Source organism: Amia ocellicauda, chromosome 22, assembly GCF_036373705.1.
Source record: "Amia ocellicauda isolate fAmiCal2 chromosome 22, fAmiCal2.hap1, whole genome shotgun sequence".
Classification (NCBI taxonomy): Eukaryota; Metazoa; Chordata; class Actinopteri; order Amiiformes; family Amiidae; genus Amia; species Amia ocellicauda.
This window is the reverse complement of record NC_089871.1, coordinates 10857975-10882132: the sequence shown is the minus strand read 5'-3', so window position 1 is coordinate 10882132 and position 24158 is coordinate 10857975. Positions and strand designations below refer to the sequence as shown.

The 24158-nt window shown below is 49.8% G+C and overlaps 1 protein-coding gene across 3 annotated transcripts; it reads right to left on the bottom strand.

Annotated features, from left to right (window-relative positions):
• Positions 1–676: 676 nt before the first annotated feature.
• LOC136718324 (guanine nucleotide-binding protein subunit alpha-11) lies at positions 677–24158 on the bottom strand. Of its 3 annotated transcripts, XM_066696011.1 has the most exons (8): positions 22950–24158; positions 12126–12310; positions 11867–12021; positions 10036–10164; positions 9391–9519; positions 6494–6623; positions 6137–6290; positions 677–5809 (listed from the first exon to the last, which is right to left on the bottom strand). In XM_066696011.1, the coding sequence occupies exons 1-8, from the start codon at positions 23083–23085 to the stop codon at positions 5619–5621; spliced, it is 1209 nt and encodes a 402-aa protein (XP_066552108.1). In that variant the 5' UTR covers positions 23086–24158; the 3' UTR covers positions 677–5618. The 3 variants fall into 3 exon arrangements, with proteins under 3 accessions (XP_066552108.1, XP_066552110.1, XP_066552109.1); XM_066696013.1 differs by lacking the exon at positions 9391–9519; XM_066696012.1 differs by lacking the exon at positions 10036–10164 and having other exon boundaries at positions 22950–24153.

Below are 24158 nucleotides of genomic sequence, written 5' to 3'. Positions count from 1 at the left end.
ACCAAAAAAACAAACACATTTTTGTTAGTGTTCTAATAAGGTTTGCTGTAAATTGAAAGAAAACAAAAAAAAAATCCCAAAGGCAACATCAGTAGACCTCTCCCTCCCTCTAGTGGTTACACCAGGACTTACAACCCTCCTGCTTTGTAGAGTTAATTTGAATGTGTATTAGTTTTCAGTCAGGGTCTTCGGACCGGGTAGAGACCGTCAGGGAAACCGAAAAAGCGCTGGAGGTTAAAGCTACCAGATCAACAAACAAGCAAAAAATAAATTCAACAAAGCCAAAGAGGAGACAGAAAAAGCACCATGTATAGGAACAAAGTTTATTCCAATTTAAAACAGATATTTATTTTTTTTGTATTTTTTTTTGTATATATTTTTTTTTGTATTTTTGTATTTTTCATCTTTTTAATTATTCTTCTTTTTTAGGAGAAGGCTATGAAAATCATTTTCATGTTTTAATGAGGTCCAGGCAACAGTGGTTGAAATGAAACAAATACAAAATAAAAATAAAATTATATATACACATATAGAAGCATATGTATATATATAAAATGTGTGTGGCTAAAAATACTGTAAATCAATAACCATTCAGACCCTCTGATGGGGTTTAGCAGTAACACCGTCTCCCTCCCCCCGTCCACACAAACAGTACATGCAATTAAATGACACAATCTCTTAAAAACAGCAGTTTTCTTCTTTAATCTTAAATACAGAATAAAGTTGTCCTTTTTATTTCTTTATTTAGTGTTCATTTGTTTTAAAAACTGGACCCAGAAATACAGAGGTCCGCCTAATGATTCACAACGTTGGCACCTGAAAGGGGTTGAGCCACAGGGAGGGGGTTGGCACACGTATTATAGTACATCATTTACATTTGGTATACTTAGAAAACAACAACCAAAAAATACATGACTTGAAATTTGTACATCACTACACAATTTTTTAATCACCTTGTGTTTGTATATGTATATGTGTGTGTAATTATATATATATATATATATATATATATATATATATATATATATATATATATATATATATATATATAAACAAATAAAAAATATATATTAAGAGATTCTAAAAACAATAGTGTTTAGGTCATGTATCGGCATTCATTTAAAAAAAACAAAAAAAAAAACAGGAAGAAAATAAATTAAAATAAAAATAAAATAAAAAGTAAGTTTAAATTACTCTACATCCGCTGCACTGTCATGGATGCCCAGCACAGCATCGCACCACCCGGCCCAGTACCTGTGATGTACAGCTGTGATCGGATGACCGGCGGATGAGTGAACCTAACTCGTGCTCTCCTGCAGGTTGAGCACGGACAGGGGGGGCACCAAGGAGCCGGGGGGGGGGGCACTGGTTCTGCGCTGACTCATCTAATTTATCTGTAATATTTTGCTTTCCGCCGAGGAAGATAACACTCAAAACTCACACCCCACCGATGCCTCCGAGTTTACAAATAAATACAAATGTATCCCCACTGTCCGCCAGTGCTATCACAGTGCCACATGCACAAACCCTGCGTACACAGGTGTGGGGTTATATCCATTACCTGCACCATCTGTAAGTGCGGTGCGGCTTTGTATCAGAGCGCAGCAGCCGGAGAGGCTGGCACCACACCTCCCAGTCCGCTGCCACTCACGCCTCCTGCGCTCATCGCTGACCCCCCATGCCCCCAGCGCCTCAGAGAGAAGTCAGACCGCTCCTCACCGGCCAAGAGACGGGCCGACGGAGCTGCTGTCCGCAAACCAGCACAAATAAGATCCTGAAACCCAATGCACAGACACAGCCATACGACTCAAAGACTCCAAGGGACTCCTTAACGAACAGCAGCAGCCTTTATCATTACAAACGCTTCTCCTCAATTAACAAACACTTGGAGCAGCACCCTGGTCTGCACTGAAGGACTCCGGCCCACCAATCGGCACGTGGCGCCGCGGCAGCGCTGCCACGCAGGAGAGACAAGGTGACACGGCGGGGTCAGCGCCGTTTGGGTTCTCATTTTAAGATGGCCAGCAGTGTCAGCCATAGATGTTAGATTTAGGTGTTGGAGGAGTGGGGAAAACAAACCATAAAAATAAAAATGGACCCTTTTCCTAATTTTTTGTTTGGTTCTGTAGGTGTGGACACAGTGGGGGCCGCAGACCCCCAATGCCATGGAGTGTTTCGGAGCGCGAGGACGAGTTGAAGGCAGCTGCCTTCTCAGGGTCACAGGCCAGTTATTAGCAGCTGTTGAGCGATTCTGCGCCTGCTGGCTCAACCCACACCACAAAAAACATTTAATTTCTCCAGAATTTAGTCTGTCGAACCCGTGTTCTCGGTCCGTCGTGGATCAGAAACATCCTTGCAGCTTTGTTTTTGCAACAGGCGGCAGCTCCCAGGAACTCTAAATGATCTGGTGGCACTACAGTAACCCCCCCAACCCCGTCCAGCTGTGACAAATCACTATAATACTTAATATCCCCATACTGATACAGTAGATCCAACAGTGCGACAGTGCAGAGGGCCCCGGCCGCCCAGCGTCTCCAGACGGGAGGATACTGCGGCTTTTCAAATACTTATCAGGTATTGGCACTAATTCAAGAGGCTCAACAAGAAGAGGGAAACACCACCACCACCACCACCCTGTTCCTCCTCTCCCTCCGAGAACAGCAAAAGATGAGACTGGCGCCAGCAGCGGCCCCTCAGAGCCCCTGGTGCCCCTCTACCTCTGACCCAGCCTGGGCCAAGTAGTGTGCGGGCAGGACAGGACAGTGACCGGCGGGTACAGAGACGACGGCATGCAGATAGTCGTTGTTTGGGGCTTGTAGTTTGGGTTTTTAGCGGTGGGGGTAGCTCTGGGGGACTCGGCTCAGAAGAACATGCGCTCTCTCTCTATCGCTCTCTCTCTGTTCACTCACAGGGCGAGAGGTGGTGTTCATGTGTTCGCTGTATTGGTACTGCTCCCCGCTGTGCTGGAGCAGGGGCTCTGTGCTGCGCCGCCGGGGCCCCCCTGTACACATGTCCGTGCTGAACCCGCACTCGAGCCGCGCCCCGCTCTCCATTTTTGCGTCGTCTGATGCAAACCCCCCCACCCCATCTCCGGTCCTCACTCCCAGCCCTGCAAAAATGCACATTAAAACTCTCTCGCACTACACTATCTATAGAAGCCTGTAATAAATGTTAAGAGTTCATTAGCCCTTGTGATGAGAATGCGTGAAACTGACCCGACCGTACTGCAGAAACCCCCCCCACCCCGCAGCACGGCTCCGCAGCTTCTAGTGTCACTAAGCCAGGACAAGCCAAAGGACCACAACGAGAGGTACAACAAAATAAAGAAAAGCACGCACCAGACAATTTTCAACCACTGATCGCTCCTTAATATAGATTGTAGAATTTCCTATTTTTGCATAAAGCACTGCTCCTAAAAATTTTTATAAAGAATTTTTTTTTTCCATCATTGAAGAAACCGAACCAAAGAAGAATCAAGTGATGCATAAAGTGTCTTGACGGCCACTTCAGTCGAACACGGCAGCAACCGAGTGAACCGGAGTGACAGCTCATTGCGTGCCTAAAACAATGCGCCTGCGTGCGTTTATGAATTTCTTACAGCAGAACAGACCTACTGTCCCCCCAGGGAGAGAGATGAGCGCAAAACTCATCAGGAAGGAAACAAAACGATAAAAAGGGAAGAAAAAAACAAAACGACATCTATAAAATCTGGTCCATAAATAAGATAAATAAAACTATTTCTTTATTTAGTTTCTTTTTAAAATCACTGTTAAATCGTCCTAAACCATGCCACCCGATGGAAAAAAAATAAAAATAAAAATGAAGAAACAGACGATCGACACACACAGCCCGTCCTCCTCACACACTAGATTACAGATTCCCCAAGAACTTTTTAACAAGTTACTCGGCACAAAAACAGAAGATGCACACTATTATTTATATCATGACCTCGCTCATTACCTCTATAACTGTAATCTGCAAACATAAGTACAGCAAGTAAATTGTATGAAACTTCAATAATGGATAGCCTGTGGCAGCCTCAGTGCTATGGTAATGCATGAGCAACCCGAAGGGGCAGGACAGCACATCAAAATGGAGAAAAAGATGGAGGCGAAGATTTTATCCCCCCCCCCCCCCCAACACATATATATATATTTTTTTTTTTTTTTTGCCAAAACAAGTGTTTGAATGTACCACAGTTTAATATACATATGCAATTATAAACATTTACTGGGGGTTCCTTGTACACAGACCTGCTCAGTCAACTCTCCCCCCCCACCCAACCCTACCCAACCCCCCACCCCCGATCTGATCATGGCAAAGACAAAACTAAAACAGAATGAGAAGCAGAACTTAGTGTCTTTGAATTTCATGGAAAATGACCATTTGTTTGTTTGTGTGCTTTGCTCTTTGTGGAGCTGGCGTGGGCAAGTATCCCAACTTGGCAAATTCTCAAGATTGAAATTAAATATAAAAAGTGGGGGGAGGGAAGAAAACAAAACGGGAAACATGTCTGATTTAATTTAAAGAGAAGAGCGAGCCACAAGATATACCTCAATACTTTTGGCAAGGTATGCTACAGATACTGATGAGGGCTGTTAATGCAATATGAGTTGGCACACATGCACACAACCACACACACACTCACACCTATCATATATATGTAAAAAATAAAATAAAAAATAATACTAAGTCGAAGCGTGGATATAATACACTTAAGATGAATGAATAATAATAATAATAATAATGCGGTTTTGCCACAGGGGTCTTGGGGGTCTGCGGGCAGGTGGCGCGGCACAATCACAACAGAAGTGGGACAATAAAGCAAATGAACAAACAAACAAACAAATCTCAATTGTAACAATTATCATCAGCTGTAAACGGCACCGATTGTTTACATTTTGGGGGAAAAAGAAAGGAAAAAAATAATTTACTTGTATGCGTATTCATTATTTTAGTCTTTTTCCTTTGTTATTATTTTCATTTCTTTATCTTTAAATTATTTCTTATTCCATAGTAGTAGTAGTAGTAGAAGTAGTAGTAGTAGTAGTAGTAGCAATAATAATTATTAAAAATGTTTAAAATATTCTCAGCAATATATATATAGTTGACTGATTTGCCATTTCTCTCCTTCTCTGTTCACTTGTGAGTGTGAATGAATGCCAGTGTGTGTGGGTGAGTGTGTGAGTGTGAGAGAGAGAAAGTTAGAGCATGTAAATGTGTGTGTGAGTGGGTGTGCACACCATTCCTGCTATTCCATACACACACTAAGTTGTAATCAGCTGAAGTTAACTTTAGGCTTGTGTTTTAGTGTACGTTTAAGTGTGAGTGCAAGTGTGTGTGTGTGTGTGTGTGTGTGTGTCCATTGCGTCAGGCACACACCAGGTTGTACTCAGCTGAGATTATGTTTAGCCGTCTGTATATGCGTGTCTCATGGGCTCAGTGTGTGTGTGTGCATCTCAGAGTGCGTGTATGAGTATCTCAGAGCGGGCGTGCGTCAGTGTGTGTATATGTATCTGTGCACGCGTCTCTGAATTGGTATATCTCGGTGTGTCACGATGTGTGTGTGTGTGAGCGTGTGTTGTGTGTCGGGGGGGGGGGGGGGGGGGGCGCTGGGCTCACACTAGGTTGTACTCCTTCAGGTTGAGCTGCAGGATGGTGTCTTTGACGGCGGCGAACACAAAGCGGATGTTCTCCGTGTCGGTGGCGCAGGTGAAGTGCGAGTAGATGATCTTGTCGCTGTCGGGGTTCAGGTCCACGAACATCTTCAGGATGAACTCCCGGGCCGCCTGCGCGTCTCGCTGAGGGCCTGGCAGCGCCGGGGACATGACACGGGGTGAGAGTGAGTCACAGCCATCAAAAAATAATCGATACATCAGAAATAAGAAACAATTGGGCTCTTTTCTGGTTTCTTTACTTCTTTTCAAACATATCCTATTCCCCCAGATGCTCAGTCTCTCATACCCACAGTTCCACCACTAGGTGTCAGCAGATGCCCAGGGAAGAGGGACCAGAGAGCACACCACCGTCATTGGAAAGAAAACCATGCAGTTCACTAAATCGAATGAAAATAAAGGCCGAGACGGCGTAGAGAGGCAGGGAACGGGGGGGCCGAGACACCGCCAGCCCGACTCACCGTCAAACTCGGGGAAGTAGTCGACCAGGTGCGAGTAAAGGATCTTCTCCTCCAGCAGGTCCTTCTTGTTCAGGAACAGGATGACGGAGGAGTTTTGGAACCAAGGATATGTGATTATCGTCCTGAACAGGGCCTTGCTCTCCTCCATCCGGTTCTGAGATGGAGAGAGTGGGGGGGGAAGAGAGACTTTTAACCACTTTGTTCGTCACAACTCAAGCAGGACGCAGACATTTCCCTTCCTCCTGTCGTCCGTCGGCGTTACCCGTTAACTAGGACCACAGGTCATCAACACAGATAGACAGATCAATAAATAAAATGGACGAGTTTGAGTTCCTGCGTTTTAAGTCCCGCCCTCACCTCGTTGTCGGACTCCACCAGCACCTGGTCGTACTCGCTGAGCGCCACCAGGAACATGATGGAGGTGACGTTCTCGAAGCAGTGGATCCACTTCCTGCGCTCTGATCGCTGCCCCCCCACGTCCACCATCCTGCAACACAGAGCGGAAAGGAGGGGAAAGGGAGGGAGTAAGACGAGATGAAGAGAGCAGGGGAGAACGGGGAGAGGGGAAAAAAGGAGAGTTGTGAAACGGATCGTTTGTGAAGCTAGACAATTCTAATACCCCCCCTCCCACACACACACACACACACACACACACACACCTATTATTTAGCTTAAACAGACTAATTATAAACACTGACAACATTGGTGAACAGCTTCCAGAAGGACAAAATCTTTCGTCATAAAACAAATCAAAACTAATCTCATCTGTTAAATGTTTGGCCAACACAAAACAAAGCAAAGATACAGGGATAGGGATTAAAAATCTAACTAATAATATTTGGAATGATTATTAATAAGACTTGGTCCTTCTGCGTTAAGAACTGAATCCATCAGTGCGTGTGTGACTCCCTGTAAAGGCTGCTGTGAGGAGAGGGACACCAAGGGGCTGCAGGGGGGGAGGAGAAACTATGAAAAATCGATCGATCCAATCAAATCAATAAATTAGAGTCACAGCAGAAGTTAACTGATGGATTCAACACTTCCTACTCAAACCAAAATCTCAATCCAGATTGAGCAGGGGCTCCTCGCCTTGATCCTGCAGTGCCACCGTCTCAAATTCCCCCAGCTCTTCCTTAAATTAGTTAATTGACATTTAATTGCTTAATTGGACTTAGGATCATTAGTGTTGGAAACTGCTGCTACATTCAGTTCAGCTGGGTCAAAAAAGAGAGAAGATGGAGGCAACTGCAGGACCTGAGAGCGCAGATGAGAACCCGTGTGGCACCGATTCAGACAACCTACCTTCTGGTATCAGAAACAAACACACAAACAAGACGAAGGAACAGAGGGGGGGAGAGAAGAAGCCTCCCAGAGTGCAAGACGGTGAAAAACAACACAAAACAAACAAAAGGGTACAAATCAGTGCTGCACACTTGCCCCGTCGCAGAACTCCCCCTCCTCCAAGGTACGGAAAGCTCAAAAGGACCCCCCACCCCCAGTGTGTGCCGCAGCAGGAAGCGAAGCGGTCAGGTGCAGAGCAGCAGTGCAGGAGGCGTCAGGAAGTGCTCAGGGGGCTCGAGGGGCGGGGCAGGGGTGGGGTTGGGGGTGGGGGGGCACCTCGCGCTCAGGCTGTGTGTGTGGTTGTTTTTGCCGTTTCCTCATGTTCCCCGAGGGTTCGAGAGTTCCATGCTGGCCCAACTGTAACCGGGAGGGCCTCTATCAGGTGGCAATCTTCTGCTCTTCAGCCAGAGGGGTCACTTCCCAAAAAAAAAAAAAAAAAACCCTTGGCTCGTCTCGCCTGAACAACAATCCAGGAGCTTAGGGCCAGAGCTCAGACACTGGGCCTCGGACCGGTCCATACTGCCCAAGTGCAGTCCGGGGGGTGCCATAAGTCGCTGGCCTGTGTGTGTGTGCGCGCAGAATTAAAATATTCTAGTCCAGCACTGGTTGGGGTTAATAGGGAGGGGTGGAGGGGCCAGAAAAGGTCGGAGATCGAAGATCAGGGGGATGCAAAGGGAAAACCTGGTCACCCTTCCAGTCTCAGCAGAAGAGCCTCAGCGCGCGGCCCTGTGAACATGTGCAACATGTGAGTGTGTGCACAAGAGAACGTGTGAGTATGTGTGAAAGAGTGAGTGAGTGAGTGAGAGTGTGCGCTAGCTGCAGTGACGACAGCCTGTCCGCACAGTAACAGATTATTTCTGGAAGGCAGCTCTGCTCCCTCAGCTCAGCACAGCTTTGATAAATGGGGCCTGTAGGAGCAAGCTGCCGAAAATAAAGATCCTTCACATCAGACGACCCTGTTTCCTGTGCGCGCCGCTTGACCTACTTAGACGGAGCGGAGAGGAGAGGAGAGCTCTGGATGTAGGACATCGGAAAGCAAATCCTTTCAACTTCGCTGCCGAGAACAAGAGTATAATAAGAAAGATAAACAGTGTCTATCTATAATAGCGGGAGGGATGAGCTGGGCCTGTTCGTGGGCATCCCTCCATTATCATAAGACCGTAAATGAATGAAAATGCCTTCCTTCTTGCTCATACTCTCCCTCCCTCTCTCTCCCCACCCTTCGGTGACCTCTGCCCTGTTCTCAGTGGCTTGTGTCAGGGGGTCACAAAAGGTCACCAGCCAGAGCCAGTTGAATGCCTTCCCAACAGGACGCACTGACTCTGGTCCCCCCAAAATAACAAAATCTCCAGAAATAACTAAATACACAAACGGGAATCCCACACGCATGAGCGCCCATCAAAACGGGTCACCGCATCCCTGGGCTCTCGGAGACGAGGGCCACACTGGCAGACTGTGCAGTAGAGCAGAGGAGATGACACCTGCACCCTCCCACGCCTCACACCTGCGTTCCTAAACTCATTTACCAGCGATTTCTGTTCCAAGCACACTGACCCCCGAACCCTTAGCACGAAAAAGACACAGGGCTGGACCTGACACCTGGTGCTGGAGACTGGAAGGCGCCGGTTTGGTTTCAGGGAATAATAAAATGTCCGACACATCTGGGATTTGGGGAAAAACATGGGATTTTGTCACACAAAACAAAAAAAACCGCAATCAGACACCCGAGACGTACGGCAGCCGCTCCCTGCTGCCACAGCAATACTTCAAATAGTCAACCATCAGATATATATAGGTGTACACAATAGATGCATGTACACACATATACACACACACAGACTTATTGATATATGGAACAAATTAAGTCAAAACTAGCGCTGGAATCTGCAGCTGTTGCCGTCGGCTTCTGCTACCTGAAAATGATGCTCTGCAGGTCGAAAGGGTACTCAATGATGCCCGTGGTGGGAATTCGAACTCTAAGCACATCCTGTTGAGTGGGCAGATAGGAAGGGTCCGCAATGCGATCCAGATCGCTTAGATAGCTACAGACAAGGGAGAAACACAGGAACAAAACAAACAGACACATAAAATAAAAAGTGAAGCAAGACAGGCAGTTAGCACACCCCTCTCAGCAGGTTGACCGGTCCTCCCAGGAGAACCTGTGAGAGAGTCCCCTCGGGTGGGGCCGTACTATTGTTCTGCGAGATGTGGGGGTGGCCTCTCTCCCTTGCTGACCACCCCTGACACCCCCACACCTCACAGAAGGCTGGCATTCAGGCCCAGACAGCGTCTCTCCGCCTCTGGTGGGGGCTCTGGTTATTCCTCCTCGCTTCCCCCCCATTTTTTTTCTCCCCTCCATTTCTCCCATCTTCTGCCACGCTTATGTGGCCATTGTGAGGTTCAGATTGGAGGTGGTGTGCGCGCACGCGTGTGTGGGGGGGGGGGGAATGCCCGGACCGCCGCCGAGCCCCACCCGAGGCGCAGAGAGAGGCTGCTAGCTGGGCCAGCTGTGCGGCAGTGGCGGCCGTGGCGACAGAAGTGGAACTCTGCACCAGTACCTGAAGATAATATTCTCCAGATCAAAGGGGTACTCAATGATGCCAGTAGTGGGCACTCGAACCCGCAACACGTCCTGCAGGGTGGGCACATAATGCGGCACGGCTATGCGTTCTAAATCACTAAGGTAACTGTGAAATGGGAAGAAAAAAAAATAAACATAACAAAAAAAAGATAATAAACACCCGGGCGTCACACACAGATGACACGGACACTGTACTGTAGTCTGATGACTTCAGCCTCCTGCTTCCGTCAATTGCCGGTCATTATTTGATCCTTCTGACAAAAAGCAGGATAATATTTATGTATGTTTTACGAACGGCAAGAACAGCACATTGACCTGGATGACAACTCAAATACAAGTCTTTTGTAGCTCCTCCTTATGAACTCATCAACAGCTGAGATAAAAAGATACAGCCGATTTTGAGGATTAGAAACAAAAAGCTTGAGGACAGCTGTGTTTTCTTGTTGTTGTAAAGCACTTTGAGACGAATGCTTTGAAACTCGCTATATACAATTATTTGTATTATTAGTTGTAATCAGCTGCTCTGTTGTTCCCCCGCCCTAGACTTCAGCGGAGTTTCCGCTCTCTTCGGGGGACTTCAGTACCGTCCTGCGCACCCGCACTGCCCCGTGTCAAAGTGAACAACAGCCATCATTACAAAAAGAGACACACACTCTGTCCAGCTGATAACGTCCAATCAAACAGGGCCGAATAGCCAATTAGCATTTCCCAGCAACGTGAGGAAAGTTTATTGGTACCCTGGGACAGATTAAAAATGAACTTTGACTTATTTCCCCATTTCACATTTGCTTCTTGGCTCTCAGTACTCCTATAGGCGGGGTGGGAAGTCCCCAGATCGACCAGAAGCCATCAGCAGGTAACTGTGGACTTCCGCCCCGGCTCTCATTTCACTTGGACCGGCCTGATCACACGAACACTCGAGACGTCTGCCCTCGTAAAATATTTTCCTGCTTTAGTCAGTCGATTTTAAAGGTGTGGCTTACAAATAATTACACACGTATATATGGACAGATATGCTTGGGTGGTGATGGAAATATGGATAACTAAAAAAAAAAAAAAGTCCACATAGTATTAGTGATTTTAAGGAGTAGGAATGAACAGTGGGGGGGCAATGGGAAGAAACCAGAAGAAACTAGAAGGGCTGATCTCTGAAGGCTCAATCATAAAACGGTCTCCTGCAGCCCGAGACACGGCCCCACTTGGCGGTCGCAGCTCGAGACTTTGGACTGGAGGGACATTCGTTCACAGGAGAGACTCTTAGGCGTCCTGTGTTTTCCTCTGCACAGCCCTGCTAACTGGACGACAGCTCCACAGCTCAGTTCAAAGCTCTCTTATTGAGAAACTGCATAAATGTTTCCTTAAGGTCGTTTTTATGTCTGCAATTAATTGATTGATTATTCAGCAGACAGAGCGAAAGACGCAGAGAGAGACGCAGAGACACGGACAGAGAGAGAGAGAGAGAGAGAGGGGGACACGGACAGAGAGAGAGAGAGAGAGAGAGAGAGAGAGAGAGAGAGAGAGAGAGAGAGGGAGGGGGGACACAGAGAGAGAGAGAGGGAGGGGGGACACAGAGAGAGAGAGAGGGAGGGGGGGACACAGAGAGAGAGAGAGGGAGGGGGGGACACAGAGAGAGAGAGAGAGGGAGGGGGGGACACGGACAGAGAGGGAGGGGGAGAGAGAGTGCTCAAGCTGAAATAAAAACCAGAGGACACTGTGGCCCTTCCAGGTGCTGGATTTGAGAGACCTGGTACAGAGGACCCTTCCCTGCCTGCCCCCCACCTTCCCCCAGGTAGTGCTGAGGAACTCACTATTTGGTGGAGTCGGACAGCTGGTACTCCCTCCGGCGGTCATAGCACTCCTGGATGCCCGGGTCCGTCCACAGCATCTTTATTGCGTTGATGTAGGGCTGCTCAAAACTGCACACCTTCTCCACGTCCACCTCGCGCACCAGCAGAGCGTTGGACTGCCAGGGACAGACAGACTGAGAGTCAGACGGAGACAGAGACAGAGACAGAGACAAAGAGACCCCCACCCCAGTACAGAAGGCAGGCTGCATCCCAGGCTCACCTTGTTCTGCTCGTACTTGTACTGGATCTTCAGGGTTTCCATGGCACGGATCATGGACTGCATGGCGGTGAAGATGTTCTGGTACACCAGCTTGGTGAAGCCGCGCTTGTCCTCGTCCGTGTAGCCGGCTCCGTGGATGATGCGCATCTGCTTGATGAAGGTGCTCTTCCCACTCTCGCCCGTGCCTGGGAGGGAGGAAGAGATGGGTTAATACACAGGGTCCCACACTGGCACAGGGTTCACCCCCCACTGTAATCCCAGTAAACTGCCCTGAATGAACAATTCCCCACGTAGACATGCTATACCAACAGAGCAGCAGTGTCCCAGGCCGAGCGATGCGGTAGGACACTCTCGTTAGCCCGCGCTCGTTCCCACTGGCCTCCATTTCAACTTCCCCTGCTCTCACCGCATGGATATCACTCGCTGCCACAGCCCAGTTTCGGGCAGAGAGAGGGCTTTCATAGCGGCGACGTTGCAGACTGACAGAGATACGGGCTCCTGCAAACGTCCCAGGAGCTGCACCGGACGCGGAAATAAGTGCGTTCCTCGGCACAGCAGGCCCAGCTAACCACAGCGACCATCTGCGGAAACCACGGCGGTTCGCACACATGCCTCTGATGCTCCCACAAAAACCCACGTGCTTTATCTGTGATATAATCATATAGATCTATCACACACACACACACACACACACACACACACACAAGAGAAAAACAAAACGCTAAAAGGAAGGGGATCTCTCGGGTACCTGCTGCACAGACAACAGATCTCCCACTGTATGGCCGTCTGTAGGAGATCTAGGCATTTGGCAGCCCAGGAGAAGAGCACGGGGAAGACAAAGAACCGAAATTATGTTCTGAGCTGAGAGAAATACTGGAAATTAGTGAGCAGGAAGCTAAAGCATCGAAATCCCTGCGAAAGCAAAGGTCTGTCCGTTTTTGGATCCTCTCGGTGCAAACGGATTCAACAATGGAATCAAGTTGGAAAGCAAATGTAACAAAGAGATTGAGTGGTTGTTTGCTGTAGAAGAGAAAACACTCACAGCCTGTAGTTTAACTATCACTCTTTCTCCAGCTGCTGTCCAGCACCTCTGACCGAGCCAGCCCAGCCCCTCAGCGAGCCCCAGGGCCATGGGGTCAAGAGCACCAATTACAATATTATAGTTTTTTGGTCTTTTAAAAGACATTTCTGTTCAAAAAGCCCAATTTAGAAACGGCACGTTTATTAACTGGAAGCTCCAGGGTGCTGCCTCTCTCCTCGTGTGCAGAAACGCATCCATTCAGATTGCTCTGGGATGTCCCTTGCCGAACATGCGTTAAATAACAGGAGCGTCTCTATCCCGCTATGTTTTTTTTCATTTAACGAGTACAATTAATACTGAAAGCAGCTGCTAGAGCAGCGCGGCATGCCGCAGTGTGCAGCCGGTGCAGGGGCAGGCCGCTCTACAGAAGACAGCCCGGCGCTGCCCCCGTGTGCACACTTCAGCCCACCCTCTGCACCAGACAGAGCTGGCCTGAGCCGAGCTCCCCCACAGAGGGAACACAGCCGAGGAAAAGGCATGGCAGCCAACTGCACACACAAGGAACTGGAGTCCAGGACGGCACAGACCGTGTCCACAGTGCCCGACAGCACCCAGCACCACACCAAGCAGGTCTGCACGCCAGGCTGTTCCCAGTACAGTCGCAGGCACAGTTCAGAGCAGGGTTCAGCACGTGTGTACCTGTACAATATCAGCGGCACCAGTATCACACGGGTGTACAGAGGTCTGAGTGCACCTGTAAAGGCCAAGGTGCACTATATGTTGGGTCTGACTGTATTTTGTGGCCAATGTAGTCGACAGCACTGCAGACTGGGCCCAGCACACATAGAACCTCGTCTGAACTCCACAGACAGATTATTTACACTCACCGAGAAAACTAGGTCAACGCAAAGAGAGTGCCTTGCAGGAACCAGTTTCAAATCAAAGCAGTATTAAATGGCTTCTGAAAGGAGGTGCAGGCTACTACTGAGTGACCATCTACCCCCCCGGCCCTTGAGGGGAGACGGGCCGGACACAGTCACAGGCCCCAACACACCGGCCAGGCTTGGTGGGAGGTGCAACTCCTCAAGCTCAGGAGAACACTAAACTAAGCACAGGAACAAAAGACAGAGCAGTTTTACCCTGTGAAGCAATCACATATGTGGGGGAGCACACGGGCACTGGGGAGAGGGGCAACAGAGTTTATTAGACATTACAGTTATTATTGTATTTGTTTCAGTCCATGCCAGCTTCCCCACTCTTACCAAGGCAACACCGTCTCTGTTAATGAATAAACAACTGCAGTATAATTGCACAGAACCGCCAGCTCGTTCAGCAGCCCAGCGAGCCTCCACACAGGCCACACTGCAGCAGCAGAAATCGTGCCCACCCATCCCCCCTTCAGATGTAAAAACACTCCTGCCTTCTCATCCTCACACCAGCCTGTCCTCCCCCACACTCCCCCCCCCACGCTGTCAGGCTGAAGCTCCGCGCTCCCCGGGGTCTGGAGTGTGACGGAGCGGCACGGGGTCTCAGCCCAGCACAGGGCTCCCAGACACACACAACACTGTGTGGGAGGTAGGGATTTCTACATCCACGTTGCCTTAGAGACCGTCCTGAAAACCCAGAACTCCACATATCAGTGCCGTCTGTGTCAGTGTGCGTTTTTATATAGAAAGTGTCTCAGTGGTCACTCCAAAGCCACTAGCTCAGCTGTCCCTCTACCTCTACGCAGGTCCAGCTCCCTGCTCAGAGCAGGACCAGAACTGGTGCTACACACTGATTTACGAAGTGAAATATTATTCACATAAATCAAATAGTCAAGGCAGTGGAAGAGGGGAGCCAGGTGATGACTGCACACTCTATGTATCTGCTGACTGACTGGCAAGCAGGCAGGGCTGATATAACACAAAGCACCTTCACTTTGCTTTCGAGCCCCCCCCCTCCGACCCTGTGGCACTATGCCTGCTGCTGAGGTCTGGAGGGAAGGCCGCAGGGAAATTCTGAGGCACAGAACATTTGCACTGTGGTAAAAGATCATGCAAATCTCCTCGATATAAACAGTTGAGTTGAAACCGCGGGCGGTTGGGAGTGATCGCACCACTCTCGCCTTCCTTTCACTTTCAACTGTCCCTCCATCGAGCCCAAACTAGTACTGACCAAAAAAAACACATTATAATAAAGTAAAGCCAGTGTCATTCAAGAAAGTGGCAAAGTGGTGAAGGGGGCTTGATTGTGTTGATGTGTTTGTTGTAAAGCACTTTGAGATGTCTGCTTTGAAGTGCGCTATATAAAATCACTGCGCACACACAGGCCACCACCACAGCCACAGCCTTCACCAGCAGTAACAGTAACAACAGCAGTGATTTGGTATCAAGATAATAAGGTGCAAGTCCAGTCAAAGTCCAACCGGTTCAGCACAGATCATGCATTCCAAGCGGGCACTGTCCACCCACCAGACTGTTAACCTACAGAGTACTGCATCTCAAATGCCTCATACAAGATCCCCAACCTCACAACCCCCCCAAAAGTCACCAGGACACAACCAAACACACCAACCAAACCAAAAAAAAAAAAAAAGGTATGACAACAGACAGAGGACTTCTCATGTCACATGCTACACACAGTGAGCTTTACATGGTGGACAAAGGCTGTGCTAAAGGTAAAACAAAAAAGATTAAATAAATGTTCCATGTTCTATAAAATAATCTGCCCTTGCAACAAGCACCAGTTACAGTGTAGAGAATAAAATGACTGAAAATAACACGAGGGCAACAAGCAGCTCAAACAGCCGTCCCTCGTAAAAGGAGGCAGGTCAGGTCCATAGTTCGGGACTGCGGACTTCCTGCGCTGGCTGCACAGGGCCCGGGCTGCAGCGATGACAGAGCTCCCCCTCGGCTCTGGGCGTGTCGCAAACCAATCACGGGCAATTTGCGCTCAGCCGCAGCACCAGGGAAGCCATAAACCCTGGCCTTTATTGTTTAATTGCTCGTTACCTACGCCTGGGCCGCCGGGGACAGGAAGCCGCTTGGAGAAGCACAGCGTCTGCTCAGCATTTGGGTTCCGCTCACAAACACGAAGGCTGCACTGAGCGCTTCAGTTTTACATGATTACATTTTGTATAATTTATTAATGTATTTTGTTCTTCCTTTATGCGTGTGAGATATTGTCAAACCACAAAGGACCCTGTGTTAAAAACAGAACTCAAAAAACAAGAATTGAAAAAAAAAGAAAATACCCGCACGCTTGGCACACACAATTACCGACCCTGCATCCCCCCAGACCACCCGCCTGCCCCGGATCTACCCCGGCACCACTCGCCTGCCCTGCATCACGCCACAGGATTGGTGTCGTACCAGTCTCTCTGGGCAAAGGGAGAATGAGTAATGATGATAAACATAATAGTAATAATTATATATGGTCTAATTAAATCTAATTTCTAATTAATTGGCAGCGGAAAGAGAGCAAAAAGCAGGAAACACGGGGACATGAGTGGACATGTGAATGTGAGCGTTACTGTTGGCGAGAGTGCGCGACTGTGAGAGCGTGGGCATGTATGGGAGTAAATGTGTGTGAGAGAGTGTGCGTGTGTGATTGTAGGACCGTGCGTTTCTGTGAGAGTGTGTGTTAAGGTGTGGGTCTCCCCGTCTCTCCCAGGGGCCAGCTCTGACCACCTGTAGCTATTAATACAGCGGTCCTGGAGCCGAGCGGAGTGGCACTGCAGGTCTCTGGGCCACCACAGACACAGGCAAGAGCACCACCAAGGGCAAATCTCCACCGGGGGGGGGCAGAGTGAATGAAGAGAGAGAGAGAGAGAGAGAGAGAGAAAAAAGGAAAAGATGAAAAGATATATATATATGAGATGAAAAGAACAAAAGAATAGGAGATGAAAAGGAAGACCGAGAGAGCGCACAGAAACAAAGACACTGGAGCGTGCGGGCCGCACCGCTTCACCTCCGCCCCTCGTCACGCCCTCCCCCCCGACCTCACCGACTCCCCCGGGTCTGCCCAGGTGAACCCACGTTCGAGATGTGGCCTGACTGACAGCAAGGGAAGGAAGGTGAAGTGGGGGGGAATGAAAAATTACAGTAGGAATTTCTAGCTTGAGCAGCGCCGAAAGGCAGTCTGAGTGGCCCGGTGGCCCAGCGGTCTGCGTCCCCTGCCCTTATAAGAAGGTGTTTTAAGATCCCGCAGCTAACACAAGCAGCAGCTCCGCTCTGAGCCGCGCCATCAATGGGCTTTGGGTGAAAATAAAGCAAAACGTGTGTGCGTGTTATAAAACATGTATAATAGATATGCAAGGTGGGGAAGGGGTTCCTGTCGGCTGGCCCCTGTGAGATCTGGATCACTTGAGTGAGTTTGCAATCATTTAATTCACTAACCGGGTTTTATTTCCCCCCAGGTGCACAGCGCCAGCATGGGACTGAGAGAACACAGCAGAAACTGAAACTCAGGCAGGGCGCTACAAAGTAGGGACCCAGAGAAAGGGAGAGACCCTGAGAAAGAGACACCACAGCATAGACCAGCATTGTGCCATGGTGGGTGGGTGGGTGGGTGGGTGGGTGGGTGCTGAGGGGTTGCACACTTACAGAAAACAATAAAAACCTCCTGAAGGCCACCTTGGCAGAGGCACAGGGTGCGCACACAGACAACATCCACGCTGGCAAAGTGAAAGTGAAAGGGCGTGAGGCAGCGCAGGCAGACGGGCCCGAATGTAAAACATTACGCAGCTGCTGTGTCCAATGCTGTTTTATAACCATTTAATCACTGGAGACTTACAGCCCAGACTACAGCCCGCACTCAGATCGGCTGCCAGGCCTGGTGCGCAACCAGCGCCCCACAACCACAACAACCAAGACAAAAACCACGTCTCTGCCTCTCCCGAGCCCTGGACACACAGCCCTTCCCTCTGAAGATGAATCGAGTCTGCGAGCAAAGTGGAGAAAAAACAGGACTTGAAACTCTGAGTAGCGTTAGGCCTGCAGACACGTTTCAAAGAGCAGGTTTATTTGGAAGCAACGGTACTGCAAAAACACACTGACAGCACTCACACGCAGAACACGACCTGCAGGTACAGCAGGTGTGTGAATGCAGTTTACAAATAAACCTACAAAAACAAAACTGAAAACCATGAGAACAGCAGCAAGTCAGCTGCTTTCATCACCACAGGGATCGTAATAAATAGCTACATCATCAATACATCAATATATAAATGCAGGTGCTACTGGTATTTTACCTTTATCCAATCCTTTTTACGTTATATGTTAAAATTATTATTTATTATAATTAGGTCATTGAGCAGACATTTCTCTCCAAAGGCAAATCTACAGCCCTTTTACAAACACTGTCTCTCACACACACACACACACACACACACACACACACACACACACAAGAGCACACCTTCACAGAGTAACGGTTAATCTACACAGTCCTGTTATAACACAGAGGTTATAGCACAGCACAGCAGCCGGGCAATATTGGAGCTATGGTTCAACTAGACTCTGAAACAAAAACTCCACCACAATGGGCAAAATCCCCTCTTCACAACTCACTTGAGATACATCTGGGAGGTTTTATGCTGACCAACAATCTGATTAGATACTCTTTTGTGTCTGGACCATTTAAGCTCATTTAAAAAGCAAACAAAAACATGCTTCACCCAATGAACCATTAAATAAATGCATTTGTGATTTTCTAAGCTGAGGAGGGAGGTGCCATGGGGGGCACTGTGCTTTGGACTCGTTCTGTTCAGAGCAAACCTCCCTCTGGGCTCTTTTGCTCTTCCCCCACGGGACCCCACAGGCCACACTGCACAAAATTTAGCCAACACGCCGGGCTGTGTTTTGACCAAGTACAGTCAACTGCAAGCACCGGTGAGCTCAGATGTTACATTACCCAATATGGGCCTGGTCTGCTGCCTTCCTGACCCCTGCCCTGGGCAAGGGGGGCAGAACTGCTGCCTGGTGCCACGAGATGTAGCACAGAGGAAGGCAGCGAGGCGAGTAGAGAGCTGAGGGGCCTTGGCAGCAAACCCTGCCAAGCTGGCAGCCCGGCATGACAAGCACAGCAACCAGTTACACAAGGTCCGCCAGGCACCTCTCTGCTCCTGCAGTCCTGCGTGGCCCGACGGACTGGCAGCAGGGAGAGGCCGCTACAGACCGATTTTGAAATCGCAAAAGCAGAAATGGGAGGGGCAATAATTAAGAGGTGTGAACAGGACTGGGGCCTAGCTGAGAGGATTGTTATTTATTAGCATTAACTAGCAAATAATAAAAATAATACATTAATTTGAAAGCCTCAAATCATTGTGTGTCAAATAACTTTACAGATTTAGAGAAGACTGTTACAATCTGCACAAACTGCTCGATTGTTATATGTGAGGGAGAGGACTGTCGCCACGGATTGCAAACTGGGTCAGAGAATAAGGGAGTGCCCTTGAGTTTATTTATTTATTTATTGAATTTGTCCTACATCTGTTAATTTATGCATATATTGGGTGTTGAGCAGCAGGACGCAATTTTCCTGCTTCTTCTAGATTTCTAACCGCAAACTCAGACTCAAACTCCTGCCCAAGCATCTGCTCCGATGCCAGCCCTGCCCCGCCTCGCCCGGTTAGCAGATCACTGCAGGGGCCAGCCAGACCAGGAGCTAAATCTTTGCCAAATCTTTCGAATAGGCTTCAGATTTTATTCGGGGGAGCGACAAGAACACGGAGAGGGATTTTAATCTAAGTTTCAGAACAGTCAGAACGGACGTTGTCTCACCAGCTCCATTAGATCCAAGCAGATACTAACATTAGTGACGCAGATAACAACAACAACAACAACAACAACAACAACAATCATAGTGAAGAATGAAACAGAAGTGCAGTAATGAGATCTGGGCTCCTGAGCCCCAGGATATGAATATCAGCACTCGCCTCAACTCCCTACCCCATGCAACACGGGTTCGGTCCCGGAAACACGATAAGCGGTCGCCCTGCAGTGGCTGTCGCAGCGCAGCCCTTAAGCACAGGATAAAGTTACTATAGCTCATTAAGAGCCTTGCTAATCCGGCCTAAGAGCCAGTGATACAGGTTCACGAGAACAACTTTCACTGGCTGAGGCTCCCAGGCGTGGGCCGAGAGCCACCAGGCCCCTGACACGCGGCTTTGAAGGGACAGAACAGGCCGGCAACTCCCAGCAGGACCAGACCAGGCAGTGAAGGCTGGTCTCTGTCTCTCACAGACTGATGCTGCACGGCAGACGCAGGCACATGCACGTACACCACGCGCTCAGTCGGGCACCGCCGACGTGCGACACAGACGTTGCATTTTGATAGTGTCACCGGACGATTGCAACCGTAAAAAAAAAAGCGGGCAAGCCGACATCAGTAACAAACGTACGCTGTGCTACAAACCTGCGCCCAAACGCCCAGGGCACAGCCCGACGTGGCTCGGAGGACGGGCGAGTGTGAAGGGCAGACGCAGACAGACTGTGGAGTCGGCAGCGCACTCAAACCTGTGTGAAATGCTTTTCGTATCGAAATCTTGTTGACCATTTATTTATTTATTAATATTTAATCCTCCCAAGTCATCAGGTCCCAGGTGGGTGACCGCACTGCTGGGAGGCTCGTCCTCGTGGTTGCCAGTCCAGTGGGAGTGTTTTTTGTAAACTATAAACTACACGGTAGCACAGAGTTATTAAACACAATTCGTTTTTTTATTTGGCACAGCGCTATACACAGAAGAGACACAGAGCAAGAGAGGGGGACAGAGAGAGAGAGAGAGAGAGAGAGAGAGAGAGAGAGAGAGAGAGAGAGAGAGAGAGAGAGAGAGGGGGAGGATGGGGACACACAGAGAGAGAGTGTGTGAGCAGCACAGACACTAAGGATGGCTGCAGATGCTCCCCCTACCCCAGCAGTGCCAACCGACAGCCAACCAACACACCTGGAGTCCATCCTACGTCTGCTGTGTGAAATAAGCCCCGCCTCCCCCAGGAATATACCAGTGTCTCTCAGCAAATCACAACACTACCCTGTGCAATCCGGGTGGATCCTTGGTGAATCAAAACCCTCTCTCCATTCAAGAGCTGGCGAAACCGCACACTAACCCCTACATCAACCACCGGATCCCAGAGTGAGGAGCTGCTCTCTGCCGCCTCACCGTCCACATCCCCCCTGTGGCCGGACCCACAGCCATTACAGCCTCCTAATGGGCTAATCGAACGGGAGTTTCCTGCAGCGAAACGGATGCAAAATCCACACCAGCCTGCCAACCCCACCCCCTCCCCCAGCACACACACACACAGACACCCTCCCACTCCCTCGCCTGCCCGTCTCTCCCAGGCTTCTCAGAGGAAGGAGGGATTGAGGGATGGAAAGCAGGCTCCTGCTGGGAAGCCATCTGAGGCATGTCAGGTGTCCCTCCGCAACGGCAGGTCCCTGTGTGTGGGACGAATCGGAGAGCCAGGTACGTCTGATCCAAGGACTCGGGCACAGGTGACTAGCCACTCTGGTGTGCCCAACAGCAGGAAAAAACCTGACCTTCTGCCCAATTCCTCTCCCTGGACCTCGCTCCTGCTTGGGACGAATGGTGCCCACTCTCTCAGACCGCTCCCGTCACAGGTTGAGGCCCCCAGGGCGACCAATTTACAACTACGGTGACACTTGCGGGTCACTTCTGCTGTGCATCTCCCACCCAACCAGTAACTATCGCAGCCACACCGATGCCCGGGGCTGCCCCGCTCTGCAAACTTAAACTTTGACTATCCTTTCACTCCATACCCCCTGAAGGAACGCAAACATGCACCCCCCACGGCCCTGTCCTTCCCTTTCAATCAGAGCCCACAAAACCACTCGTTTGCATTCCTGGCAGTTGCATGGCAGTCAGGTCGCACATTATTAGAGCGGAGAAAACAATAGTATTCACAGCAACCTCAGAGCAGATAAGGAATACCACGTCTCTCCTCTGCACCATGCACTAGTTTGCATGTAACAGATACCACCAACCACAAGAGAGAAACAAAACCCACCATATACAGCACAAGTTCATAAAGCATTAAATAGATTGGCCACTGGTTAATAAAAAACGCCATTCACACTATTGTACTACATAAACCTCATATGGCCGACTCCTGTGACACATAACAGACTGGGATACAAACACACATATAAAGTACATGTGATGCATGTGAAAAAGCCCATTTGGCACATCCCACTGCGAGGTGCAGGACTGGCAGCAGCCTCAGTGCACCTCGCTCAGGTATTATAACGGCAGTCTTTGCACCAATAACAGCCACTACAGCAATATAGTAATAAATCACTACGTCAGACAATGCAATTCTGAAAGTACGTCCACTCAATGATCATATGAAAGAAAAGGTCTTGGGGGTGGGGGTTGGGATTCACAATGATGTCTAGACTCCCCCCAACACAGGGACAACAAAATTAAAAAAAAAAAAACTCGACGTTTCTGATCTGACACCGACAGTGCAATTGACAAAAACGTCTCTTCAAATGAATCACATAACACGTGTCGGTATCGGGGGGATCACCGTACCCGCATAAACCCGTCCGCACATCCATCCACACCGCCGGCGGACGCGTCTCAACAGGACCCGCCGGCCACAGCCGACCTGGCCCCGGCCGCAGCCCTGCCTTGGCCCCGCCACTGTCAACACACACATGCAATTCACATCGGTGCATTTTGGGGTGGGGGGCGATTCTCTCTCTCTCTCCTGCACGTTCACGCATTGCAATGTCGCCGTTATATCTGTATATATATAAATAAATAAATATATATAGGTGTATATATGAGGACGTACCCAGCAGCAGCAGCTTGAGCTCCCGCCGCGCGTCCCTCTTGTCCCTCCGCAGCTGCTTGTCGATCTCGGCGTTGATGCGCTTCGACTCCTTCGCCTCCTCGCTGAGGCAGCAGGCCATCATGGACTCCAGAGTCATCACTCCGGCTGTCGCTCGCAGCCCGGGTGGGTTTTTTTTTTTTATTATTTGTATTTTTTTTTTATTTCAACGGGGGGCTACAACACCAGGGTTTCGGGTTGTGTCGTAGAATAGCCCTCCTCGTCCTCCTCCTCCTCCTCCTCCTCGCCTGCACGGAGCGGCCGAGAGAAAAGGTAGAGACAGACAGACGGATAGATAGATAACCAGAGAGGGGGGTGTGCAGAGGGGCTATGGGAGTGGGGGAGGGGGCCTCGGTCTCACGTAGTCCCCAGTAACCGAGAGACACTCGACTTCACCCCGCTTGACAATCACAGGCGGGCCGGAGAGAGAGAGAGAGAGAGAGAGAGAGAGAGAGAGAGAGAGAGAGAGGGGGGAGAGAGAGAGAGAGAGCGAGAGAGAGGGAGGGGGCTGGAGGGGAGAGTGTCCGTGGAGGAGGAGTGGGAGTCGGGGAAGGAGAGGCCCGGTTGACCGCTCTCGGCGAGGTCCGGACGCTGGCTGGTCGGGGACCGTGTGTCGTCGCTGCTCTGCCCGCCCTGGGTGTCGCATGCAAAGGGGCGCCCCTCCGCTCCGCGTCGTGGCCGTCCTCCGCGCTCGGTTACGCCGGTCCCGGGGCGCAGCGGTGTCGCGACATCCGCGCCGCCCCCCAAAAGATCAAAACCGCCCGGCCGCCTTAGCAACGAAGAGGCGCCCCTAATGCCCCGCTCGCCTCATCCAGAGCAACCGCCCGAAAACGACGACGGCAGCCCCCGCTCCGGCCGGGCGACAGGGAGGACGGATTCAATCTGCCGGAGGAGAAAAAAAAATCGCCTTTGTCTTAAATGATCTGGGTGATATAATACTTATTTAAAAACGGCAGAGCCATCTTGTCATTTCGGGGCGACGCTCCCCAGTGGAAACAATGGAGGCGGCCGTGCGGAGCGGGAAAGATGGGTATTAGCGCCGAGACGGAGGCCCGAGATTTCCCTGCGCTGGTCCGTCCCTGGTAGTTTTCTCCCCGCGTCGCGTCTCCTCTCGCAGCCCCGGTGAGCGCTGGAGGTGCGGACAACAGCGGAGCCTGCGCACACTAACCCGAT

What these genes read in the sequence shown, in the direction of transcription:
- LOC136718324 (XM_066696011.1), bottom strand. Translation starts at nt 23,085, where the DNA reads ATGACTCTGGAGTCCATGATGGCCTGCTGCCTCAGCGAGGAGGCGAAG. An exon ending in CTGGAGAATATTATCTTCAG is followed by an intron (nt 9,520 to 10,035) that starts GTACTGGTGCAG and finishes CCTTGTCTGTAG; the next exon opens with CTATCTAAGCGATCTGGATC. An exon ending in CTACTTCCCCGAGTTTGACG is followed by an intron (nt 5,810 to 6,136) that starts GTGAGTCGGGCT and finishes CGGCGCTGCCAG; the next exon opens with GCCCTCAGCGAGACGCGCAG.